The sequence below is a fragment of the Marmota monax genome, unplaced genomic scaffold (genome assembly GCF_021218885.2).
Source record: "Marmota monax isolate L192 unplaced genomic scaffold, Marmota_monax_Labrador192_F-V1.1 WCK01_AAM20220418_F8-fsc00106, whole genome shotgun sequence".
NCBI lineage: Eukaryota > Metazoa > Chordata > Mammalia > Rodentia > Sciuridae > Marmota > Marmota monax.
In genome coordinates, this window is record NW_026695218.1 from 10545613 (window position 1) to 10558038 (window position 12426).

At 40.6% G+C, this 12426-nt stretch overlaps 1 protein-coding gene across 13 annotated transcripts in view; it reads left to right on the forward strand.

Annotated features, from left to right (window-relative positions):
- Window positions 1-12426, forward strand: part of Aak1 (AP2 associated kinase 1) — a 174910-nt gene that overhangs the window by 113707 nt on the left and 48777 nt on the right. For all 13 annotated transcript variants that reach the window (XM_046432278.2, XM_046432277.2, XM_046432276.2 and 10 more), the window contains exons 10-13: window positions 2125-2204; window positions 5808-5962; window positions 7040-7341; window positions 10937-11221. In XM_046432278.2, the coding sequence (XP_046288234.1) occupies window positions 2125-2204; window positions 5808-5962; window positions 7040-7341; window positions 10937-11221 (822 nt within the window). The remainder of the gene's footprint in view (window positions 1-2124; window positions 2205-5807; window positions 5963-7039; window positions 7342-10936; window positions 11222-12426) is intronic.

A 12426-nucleotide genomic window follows, 5' to 3' on the forward strand; every position in this document is an offset into this window, starting at 1 on the left:
TTTCCCATTGAATTTAATTATAAAACTGAGGCAGTTCACTCAACAACAAAAGCAACAAAAAATACCCTAGAGATTAAATTGAATGCGTGGGTGAAGAGTGGCCAGCTTGCTATCTTGTGAACGTGCACAGCTGCCTTCCTGAGGGAGGCCCTGGACTCGTCCCACCAGCCCATTTCCACTGCTCTCCCTCCTTATAGCAACGCTGTCTTGATTTGCCTCCACCATTGGCCATCTATAATTCACACTTGTGTCACACATATCAGACCATGTGAATCTTGTCTACACCAAGTATTCCTAAACTCCTTACTCATAGTTTTCAGAGTAAAATGCTTTGCAAACACCCTTTTTACAATTTTGGCTTTGGTGGTGGTGTTGTTATTGTTTGCTTTTACTGTGATGGGGGTGGAACCCAGAGCCTCACATATCACTAGGCAAGTGACTTACCACTGAGCTACATCCCCAGCCCCAATTTTGGCATATTTTTTAGGACATAACCCAATCTCTTGAATATTTTACTAATGGATGCTACAGTAAAATTTTTATTTATTTATTTATTTTTCTGGTGCTGGGGATGCTTAACCCTAAAAAGCCAGTGTTAGAGCTCATGTTCTGTTTGTCAGTTTTCCAAGATGGAAACAAGGGATATGGTACAGTAACTTTACATGACCATATCCCTAACCCTTTTTTAAAATTTTGAGGCAGGGTCTCACTAAGTTGTCCTAAGCAACTAAATTGCTAAATTGCTGAAGCTGGCTTTGAACTTGCAATCCTCCTCCCTTAGTCTCCCTAGCTGCTGGGATTACAGCTGTGTGCCACCATGCCTGGCCATAAATAGATTCTGAAATTTTCATGCTGCTTTCTCCCATAATGAACGTTTGATGCCACTGTTAGGGATTGAGAGTATTGATAAATAATGCTCCTCTTTCACTGCCACATTTGGCATCAGCTATGAGACTGATTCGGATGGCATTAGGAATATTGGCTTTGTTGATAAAACGATTGAGTTGTAGGACATAATTTGACCTGTCAGACTCCCTAACTTTAAATCCACCTGACTTGAGATGGAAATGCCTGATTCCTAAGGATCAGGCTCTTCCAGAAAAAAAGGAAGACGAGGGTAAACCAGATGAGCTCGCTTCTTTCTGCCAGTCTTATCAGCTAAATATGCTGCTTCTCTTCCATGGGAGAGGAATTCTTGAAGGACAGAGGAGAAGCTAGAAGAAGCTTTCTAGGGGAAATTCCTCCCTCTTAGAAACATGAGGAAATGAGAGGACCCTCCTAAAAGGCCAGTGTTAGAGCTCATGTTCTGTTTGTCAGTTTTCCAAGATGGAAACAAGAGATATGGTACAGTAACTTTACATGACCATGTTTTCTTTTACAGTTGCACTTTCCCATTTATCAAATAAATAATGTGAAATATAATTGGAAACATTAAGATTGGTATCTAGTTTATAAAAAGTAAACTTCATCAGTCTCATTTCTTTTGGCACTTTCTCAGGAGTAGCAAGCACTTGCTTTGTGGTTCAGTACAGCTAGCTGGTGCTCCCTCAAGATGCATTGTTGAATGGTGCAGAAGTCAAGCTAGAAGAACAGTGTTTGGCTTGTGGAGTGAGTAGTGCTCCCCATGTTGGGAAGGGGCACTCGCTTAGCCACCAAACATACAGGGTGGCTATGGTTTTCTCCCAGCATTCTGACTGGAAGATGGAATGCACCCTGCTTGGCACCTGAGTCAGCTCTGATGTCTCTCAGATATAACTAGAGCTTGAACAATACAACTTCTTTCCCATTCCTTTTATATCATCACTTCTGAACTACACCAAGGAGAAGGGAACCAAGATTAAGCCCCAGTGAGCTTTGTCTGGTGCAGAAGGGGAAAGTGGTCCAGGAGAGTGTGTGCTTATGCTCACCTCTTCACAGCCATCTGCTTCCCACTGGTGTCTGGGTTTGGTATGTATTTGGTTAACTTCCTTCTAACAGGGAGAAAAGTGCCTGAAAGTCACACCCAAAGACCCTCAAATGTAATTTCTTTTCCATCAGGTTGGTTATTCTTTTACAGAGAAATTTGTGATATCCTTTATATATATATATATATATAAATTTATTTTTCTCTTTTCAATTCCTTAGAATTCTCCTATTCCTGCAAAACTTCCCGAACCAGTGAAAGCCAGTGAGGCAGCTGCAAAAAAGACCCAGCCAAAAGCCAGGTAAGAAGTGCCTTCATGAGCATCCTGCTGGGGCACCGCAGTGGAGAATGCCTGTGTTTCTTAATTCTCATTTTGCCATAACCAGCGACTGCACAGATCAGGAAACCAAGACCTGTCTCCCCTAGGCAGAAACTATTCTTCAGGAGTGCCAGGAGGAATATAATAAAATAGTGTGATCTACGTTTGAAAGAGAATCAAAGACACTACAGCTGTTTCTTTTGCATGGGAACAGTAGCAGGGTTATTCAGTGATGAGGCAAGGGCAGACTTTATATGTTGCTGGCACAGGAGTGTCCTAACATGCATTCTGGTATGTGGTTAGACATGTTCACCACCCTAGTCATCTGCCTTCCTTTTCTTTTTACTACTGTGGCTCCAGCAACATTAGTACAAGCTAATCACATTCTATGCACCTTCAGTCTTCTGGGAAGCAAATGCCAAGAGACCATTATACATACAAAGATGCTGAGACATGGTTAGGGGAAAAACCCCAGGGAGAAACAGGGAAGGAGCCAGGAAAAGGCTGGGAGAAGGTCAGAAATTGCAAGTCTGACCTGGAGAAAGTGTCTCCGATTGCCACACAATTTAAGGAAAGCTTACCAAAGATATTGGGGATCCCTTATACCAGAATCAGCTATCAGAAAGGTCCCCTAATAGGAATCAGTGGATGGAATGTTAGGACTGAACTCAATCTATGGGAAGCGTGGTCTCAGGGTAAACCCAGAGCACAGCAGCTGGGCATTGGTCTTTCACATCCCTATAGCCGAAAATCTGCCAGGCACTGCCCTGTAGCTGTCATACTTTCCAAATGACAAATTCTGGGGGTGGCCAGGAACATGATTATGCTCCTCCTTTTTCTGCCCCTCCTCCTGGGGTAAGGAAATATTTAGCAGCAAACAGTGTCAATAAAGGACCCGAAATGGTAATATGTGGATTTTAATAGAACAGGAAAGTAATTTACTTTAAAGTAAACTGTGTTTTTAAAATGTCTTGAATATTTACAGAATGCCTACTGTGTGGGTAGAATTATTCCAGGTGTGGCTCTAAAGTAATGACTTTGTTTTTTAATAAAGTTAGCAGACTTGCTTAACAAACAAGCAAACCTTGTTACTTTTATTTGTAAATTTCTGACATTAATTATTGCCCTGCTCACCTCTTTGGGGATTGTTTTGGGGGCTGATTTAATTATCTCAATCTTCTTGGTTTATACTAATCATGTACAAAACCCAAACGTGGTATGTACAAAGGCTGAATGAGGATCCTTTCTGTATCCACACAAGTGATGGCCCTGCAGCTGACATTTTGGGCACTCTACAGTTTACAAAGCAATTTCATATTTATTGATACATATGCATGTTTCCTTGTTTTACACATAAATGACCTAAGGCTGAAAGAGCTAAAATGACATGTCCATCATCACACAAATTAGTAGGGAGCTAGAGCTCAAATGTTTTTTTGTTGACTCTAAATCCCATGTGTTTCTAAGATGTTCCCCTCAGGAAACCAATATGAAGAGTTTTGAGTTTGGATTTCCACTGAAGTCTGTTTACCTCCCTGACCCTGGGCTTTTTCTCTTACACTTGTCCTGTCCTCCAAAATCTGTCACACTTTTCCCTCCCACTTCCTTTATGCAGGTTACAGCCACTCCAGATGAGATAACTTACATATTATCAATTCTCTGCCCAGCATAAGAGCATCTAACAGGATGTCATTGAGAGGTTTCTGGGCCAAGGAGAGCCATACTTTAGAGATACATCATGGGAAGGACATAGGGCCAGTTCTTTTGCTTCCTGTTTTGCATTCATGGAGGCTGTGCTAGACATATTTTGGAAATACTCATGAAGTTTGTTTATTTTGGCCTTAGCCTCATTTATACTCCTTAAGTGCAATTTTCAAAGGGCAGTGGACTCTGATCTGAGTTAGGTCGTAGTTAGCTACCCAAACTACTGTAAATGAATGATGGACTTCGACACCATCACAAGGAATTAAGTGGGCCACATGGCACATCCCTCTGTTAGTTTGGACAAAAAGTCTGAAGTAATGGTGTCTTATTGGAGATAGGTGTTAATTTTTTTCTCACAAGTAAACAAAGTTTGGAGGTGAGTAGGCCAGGTCTTATATGGCAGTTCTGTTTCGTGAACCCAGATTTCTTCATGCTCATCACTCTACCATCCCTACAGGTGTGGCCAGTGACCTCATAGATCAGTGTAGCAGCCTCTTCCCATCCAAAGCAGCAGGATCAAGGAATGGCCAAAGAAGATAGGAAAAGGGAATATGTCAGTTATTTCTTAAGGTTTTTCTAAACTGCCAAATAGCAACCTCTTTACATTCCATGTAAGGCTAGACCTTAGACAAATGGCCACACTTGGTCACAAAAGAGGCTAGAATAGGTGATTCTTTTACTCTGGATAACACTGTGGTAAGCTAAAATTTTTATTTCTCTGGTAAAGGAGTACATGCTGGGCAAGGTTGCACATGCCTATAGTCCCAGAAATTTGGGAGGCTAAAGCAGGAGAAACCCAAGTTCAAGGCTATCCTGGGCAATTTAGGGAGATCCTATCTCAAAATAAAAAAAAATAAAAAGGGCTAGAGATGTAGCTCAGTGGTAGAGCAACTCTGGATTCAATTCCTAGTACTGAAAAAGGGGGGGAGGGTGCGGGAGTGGTGGCGGTGTTTCTGTTATACTCCTGAATTTTAATTTTTTTTACCTCAGATTATTTACTTATTCCTTCTTGTTGGATTCACTCATTTGCTTTTCATTGTAGAGACCTTTTTTTTTTTTTTCTCCTTTTCTTTCAGTGCTGGGGATCAAACCTGGGGCCTCACGCATGCTAGGCAAGTGCTATACCACTGAACTACATCTCCAGAGCCCCCAGCCCTTTTATTTTGAGCCAGGGTCTCAATGAATTGCCCAGGCTGGCTATGAACTCAAGATTTTTCTGCCTCAATCTCCCGAGTTGCTGGGATTATAGGTGTACATCACCATACCCAGCTAGAGAGACCATTTTTGACAGCTGTCTTCAACCAAGTTTGAGTTCCCTGTATCTCTGAAAGAACACCCTCCTCAAACCTCTTTTAGCATCATTACCCATAGTGTATCCTGGGAAATCCTAGGAGGTATTAGAGAAAAAGGTTTCAAGAGTGTATAAGCTTGGGCTGGGATTGTGACTCAGCCAGCGGTAGAGTGCTCATCTAGCATGTGCGAGGCCCAGGGTTCAATCCTCAGCACCACATAAAAATAAATAGATAGAATGAAGGTATTGTGTCCAACTACTTCTAAAAAATAAATGTTAAAAAAAAAAGTGTATAAGCTTGAGAAACATTGCATTCCATATAGATTCACCATGCATATTCACACATGAAAAGATCTGCTGGAAAGAAATCTGCTCAATATAATTCCATCTTTGTGTTAAAATCATTTTTGCCCAGTAAGCACTTTTTAAAGAAATTAATAACATCCTATGGGCCTTTGAGAATTATTGACTAAGCAGATCTGGAAGGTTTGGGTAAGGGTTGAGGGGAAAGGGTTATGTACTCTGCCCACTCATCTCCCATTTTCCCACTCTTGACATGAATCTTTTTCCCCCCACTTTTCCTTTTCTAGACTGACAGATCCCATTCCTACCACAGAAACTTCAATTGCACCCCGCCAGAGGCCTAAAGCTGGGCAGACTCAGCCAAATCCAGGAATCCTTCCCATCCAGCCAGCTCTGACACCTCGGAAGAGGGCCACAGTTCAGCCTCCGCCTCAGGCTGCAGGTCAGTTACTAGACTGGGTTGAAAGTGAGTGTACCTCTTTATTACAGAAGTGTTGGAGAGCCTGGTTTCATGTTAGGAATGGAATCCAGAGGCAAATAAAGAATAATGAAGTGAATTACCTTTGAAATTGTACGGCCAATGGCTGCAAAAGTGGAGACCTCTTATTGTATTCTAAGATGGATCTTTAAGACTACTGAAGGCTGTCATCTCTATATTTTCTCATCTTGGCCCTGACTTTGTGGTTTGATCTGTTCTTCCCATACCTACCTCTTTATTCCATAATGTTTTGTTTCTTGAAATATCTATCACCCTTTTGTATTTTGGTATTCTGTTTCTAATTAGATGAGTAAACTTTGTTTTATAAAGACAATTGATCTACCAGGCCCAGTGGTGCATGCCTGTAATCCCAGCAACTTGGAAGGCTAAGGTAGGAGGATCTAAGTTCAAAGCCAGTCTCGCAACTTAGTGAGACCCTGTCTCAAAAAATAAAAAGGGTTGGGATGTGGCCCAGTGGTTAAGCACCCCTGGGTTCAATCCCCAGTACCAAAAAACCCCAACTGATTCAAAATATCAAGTAACGGAATACAACTATATTGCTTCCCCTAGGAGGAAGCTGCTTTTGGTAAATTCTGCCAGACATTTAGGCATCCAGGTGGGGGTTATGTAAACTATAGGTAAAACATTTGAAGAATTCTTTTGTCATGCAGCAAGCCAACTGATACAAAGATTGTGTTTACCTACAGTAGCAGCAAAGGCCAGTTGGCTGTAGATACTCAGGCTGCTAACTAAAGGAGAATTGGCTAATTGGGATGATGGATAAAGGACTGCTTTCTAAAGGAATCAAATATTGCATCTTGTTATTGAGCCCTGTTTTGAAAATTTTAAAGCACAGTTTGGCAAAAAAGATGGAAAGTCATTCTGGGGAAAACAGAGCATGTGGACAGACAGTGTGGAGCACATGGATCTTAGAATAATCTGCCTAATTATCATCCCCTTTCTACTACTTTGACAAATCAGAAAGCTATTTTTCATCTAGAAGAGTTTTGAGGTCTAATATGGAGTTTATTCTTATTGTAGGACCCAGCAATCAACCTGGGCTTTTGACCAGTGTTCCTCAACCAAAAGCCCAAGCCCCACCCAGCCAGCCTCTGCCTCAGTCTCAGCCCAAGCAGCCACAGGCTCCATCCACCCCACAGCAGCCGCCTTCCACCCCAGCCCAGGGTCTGACAACATCTCAGGCCCAGGCCACACCCCAGCACCAGCAACAGCTCTTCCTCAAGCAGCAGCCACAGCAGCCACAGCCCCAGCCACAGCCACAGCAGCAGCCACAGCAGCCATCAGGCACATTTTACCAGCAGCAGCAGGCCCAGGCTCAGCAGGTAAGGTGATCCAGGCTGAATCGTGACTGTGAAAAGGCCCAGTAAGTACAGATGTATTCCTTAGAAGTGCTAGGACAATGGAGAGCCATTCCTTTATTACATCATTGTTTCTCATAGATAACTAAGGCATTTAGAAGTAGATTGATAATTCACAGCCCATTCACTGTTCTCTTCAGGCCATGGAGAATTTATCACATGCTTGAGGAACTCAATGAAGGTGCTATTTTTCAGGGTTTCAAGGACATACTGAAGGAAAAAAAAAAAAAAACTATGGTTTTTTTCTGATCAAATATTCCAGTAGTACTGAATGTGGTCATGCATACCTGTAATCCTAGCAACTCAGGAGGCTGAGACAGGAGGATCACAAATTTGAGGCCAGTCTCAGCTAGCATGCATGAGGCCTTCAGTTCAATCCCCAGTACTGACAAAAAAAAAAAAAAAAAAAGCCCAGTCATGTTCAACTGTTTCTGATGTCTCATAATTTAAGTTGGCTTTTTAAAATCAGCATCCAAGCAAGGCCCACATATTTTGTTTACTTGGTATATTTTTTCCATTATCTTTACTTATAATTTTTCACATTTTATACTATAAACACATTTTATAGTAATTAATATATCTCTTAAGTTCCCTTTTCCCTTTTCTAAATGTTCCTTCTCCCCTTTTCCATTTTTTTAAGAAACTGGGTTAGTTGCTCTGTGGAATGTTCTACATTCTGGATTTGGCTTGATTGCCCCATGGTATCATTTGGTATGTTCCTTTGTCTCTTGAAAACTGGTAGTTTCTCAAGGCCTGCTCAATATTCCATTTGGTCTGGCAATTCTTGCTTCTTCCTTTTCCGTCACATCAGGATGCCTCTAATATCTGGTTGTCTTCTCCTTTAATGATGTTGAGACCATTCAGTGTGTTAAGGTGTTGTCTGACTCATCCATTTTATTAATGTTTCTCATTAGCTTGCCAGCCATTGCTGATTATTTCCTAAGTCCATTAATTCACTAGCAATAGCAAAATGATATACTAGCATTCCCACTTCACTTAGGGCCTGGAATTTTTCTATGAAGAACTTTTTTTCATCAACTATTTAGTTACCCTGAGGCACTATTTATTCAGAAAGGCAAGAGAAATGCTTGATTCTTTCTCTTTGCTTGCCAGTTTTTGGAATAATGAATTTGTTCACTCCATCATCCAAAAGTGACTTTGAAGTTTTTGTTTCATATCATTATGAATTTGTGAATTTTAACATGTTTGATATCTTTCAATACATTGCATTTTTAAAAAATTTATTTTGAGGCTCAAATTGTCTGTTAGTTATTTTGGCCAGTGGAAGTACTTTCAAATTGGTTTCCTGGTTCTTTGGATATGAGTGACTCTGGTAGTCTTTAATGATTGCCTTGCCGTTGAGGATAACACACTGTTCTAGGATCATTCTGTCCTTGACCCGGAATTATCTGTTTTTCTAAGGAGCTGTTTATTTTTTTAATGGAAATGATATTTAGAACCTACCATTTGGTGCTAGACATACTCACTTACTAATGGATTTGTGGTTATTTCTTGGCCTTTTCAGTGTACAGTTAGAAAATGTGTTTTGTTTTATTGGAAAATATACATTATGAGAGCTGAGATTGTAGCTCAGTGGAAGAGTGTGTGAGGCATTGGGTTCAATTCTCAGCACCACATATACATAAATAAAATAAAGGTCCATCGACAATGAAAAAAATATACATTATGAATTCAGATTTATATTACTAATTCAAATTTGTAGTTACAGGATTTTTGTTTAACTTTTTGGATTCTGTTGTGTTTTACTTATCTGGAAATCTTGATTCCTAACAGCATTAACATAGTTAATTAATTAGTTTATAGTTTCAGGATAATAATACCAATATGATTACTAAAAATCAGTATAAGATTTCTTTGCCCATTTTATTCTTAAAATGTTTCACACATTATTACCTAGGGAATGGTTTTATTCAGCTTTATCATCATGTGAACAAAAGACCTGACAAGAACAACATAGAGGAGGAAAAGTTATTTGGAGCTTACAGTTTCTATTGGTCTCAATCCATTAGATGGCTAACTCCATGGCTCTGAGCACAAGGTGAGGCAGAACACCACAGTAGAAGGGTGTGGAGAAGGAGAGTAGCTTAAAACATGGCCACCAGGAAGCAGAGAGTTCTGCTTACCAGGGATAAAATATAAACCCCAAAGGCACACTCCAGTGACCTACTTTTCCAGCCACGCCCTACACACATTCCTGACTGTAGTTAATTACCTCTGTATACTGGTTTATTTGTATCATTTTGCTTTTCATTTTTAGTTATTGCTTTTTTTCCTTTTTCCTTTAGTACTAGAGATTGAACCCAGGGGCACTGTTCCACTAAGCTACAACCCAAGCCTTTATGTTTTATTTCGAGACAAGATCTTGCTAAATTGCCAAGGATGACCTTGAGCTTGGAATTCTCCTGCCTCAGCCTCCTGAGTTTCTGGGATTACAGGAATGTACCACTGTGCCTGGCTCATTATTGTTTTTCAATTTTGGTTTAATTCTGATGAATTATAACCATTTACATTGTTTCAGAGTTAAATCTACAAAATTCTATCCCCTCTAACCCATCTGTAGAAGTATCTTTCATTCCTCTATACAACTTGAGAGTATCCATTTGGTATTTTCAGGATATGTCATAGTTTATTCAGTTTACTGTTGATAAACATTTGGGTTGTTTCCATCATTTTTCGGTTATAAATAGGCAGCTATATTTTGACATCTGCTTTGTTGCTAACCCTTTAACTTTGTCCCCAGTAGACAAATGGTATCCTCCAAATTAACTCTGTAGCTAGGTAACTGTATTTAGGGTGTCCCAAAGAAGATCTTGTTCATCAGTAGGGCCTTATTTTGAGCTCTGTTTATGTGCCTAGGACATAGTTCCTAGCAGTGGAGATTGGAGAGACATGTAAGAAGTGTTATAAAAGCTGGGCATGCTGGCAAGTCTATAGTCCCAGCTACCTGGGAGGCTGAGGCAGCAGGATCACTTGAGCCCAGGTGTTTGAGACCAGCCTGGGCAAGGTAGGATGACCCCACTATAAAATTATAACGAGGGCTGGGGTTGTGGCTCAGTAGTAGAGCGCTTGCCTAGCATGCATGAGGCACAGGGTTCGATCCTCAGCACCACATAAAAATAAATAAAGGTATCGTGTCCACCTACAGCTAAAAAAAATTTTTTTAAAAAATTATAACGAAATATCAGAATATTTTGAATAAAGATGGTAGAGTTTTCATAAAGTAGAGCAATTGGGAAATAATTTTCAGAAAGCCTTGATATGAGTTTCAGTAGCTGGGTTAACATTTATATTATTCTAAGTCAGGTAGCTTCCTTCAGCCTAGGCATAGAAACCCACTTGGAAACCATTCTAAAGCAGTGGGTATGGTTCAGCAATGTAAGGTACTGCTGTGTTTGTTTCAATGACCTGAGATTTCTATGAACCAGGTAATAAGACTTCTACCTGCTCTTGCCTTTGGCTTCACCACTGATCTTTGTGAATGTGTTTCTGCTACAGGACCTTTTTCACCTCCTTGTTTCTTGCCATTCTCTCCTCTCAGTTTCAGGCAGTACATTCAGGAACCCAGCAACCAGCCATTGCCCAGTTCCCTGTGGTGTCCCAGGGAGGCACTCAACAGCAGCTGATGCAGAACTTCTACCAGCAGCAGCAGCAGCAGCAGCAGCAGCAACAGCAACAGCAACAACAGTTGGCCACAGCTTTGCATCAGCAACAGCTGATGACTCAGCAGGCAGCTCTGCAGCAAAAGAGCCTGGCAGCAGCAGGACCACAGCCCCAGGCCCAACCTGCCTCTGTCCCCCAGCCAACATCTGCTCAGGAGCCCGCAGTAAGAACCAGGGCTCAGGGTGAAAGGCAGAAGAGGAGTGAGCATTGAGGGCCAGGGAGAGGGCAGTAAGAGATGGCAGCAGTTGTGAGGGGGACCAGGTTGCTTTCTCATCCCCACAGTTAAAATATTTCATCTTTGCTTGATACATCCAAGGACAGTATGAAGTATTCTGTAGAAGACAGAGTTCTAAAAAAATTATTCAAGGTTACTGATGAAGGCATACATTTTAATTTATCACCCTGGCATTAGGCTGTTCATTGTCTCTGTTAGTGCTATGATCAAATAGTCAAGGACTCAGGATTTGAGCTAATCCTTTTCCCTTCTTCAAGAGGCAGATTGATCCACTGTACCCTTCCCGGTCTCTGGGGGTTTATGTGGGCTTCCATCTGTACCCTGAGTCTTGACAGTGTTGAGTTTATGAATGACACAACTAGCCACAGCGTTTGAGTTTACCAAGTATCACCTTTGAAGGCCCAACTTGCCTGTGACCATGTACCATGGCACAGTATCCTGGATACCAGAGCATCTGAGTATCTACTTGTTAGAACCATCCTGTAAATTTAGAATTTGAGTGAATATAGCATCAGAACCCTCTCCTGATTGACATCTACAGTTTCAGCACATTTGAGCATTCTTGCTTTGCCCTTTAGTAAGGAAACTTTATTCTATACTCAGAGTTTCCTTAGTGATAGCAATAGAAAAGATTATAGTGATAGAAAAAGGTATTTTTTGATACGTAGTTGATAAAATATTACAGCTACTCTCTTATTCCCAAGGAAATTCAACTACTAGATGATAAGGATCCATTTTTCTGAGAATTAATTTCTAATATAGTTTTGTCACTATCTTAAACAAGAAAACTTCTATCCCTTCAAAAAGCAGTGCCAAAAATAGATTGTCTTCTCTAAGTCTCAGCCAAGTGTGTCTATTCAGTGCTTACACCTTTGTTTCTGAAATGAAACAACTTTCTTCCTGCAATATGTGGTAGATGGCTATCCTCTGTATTTTTAACAAAAGATAAAGTTCTTCTTGTTAATGGAAACAGTTTTTAAAAAAATTATTACATGACTTAATAAAAAGAGATCTTAATTATCCATCTTAGTCCCCTGATTTTATGGAATTGAAATCTGAGGCCTAGACTAGAAAGCAACTGCCCTAGAGACATGATGAATTACAATAACAGACCTGGGGCAATAATCAAAGAA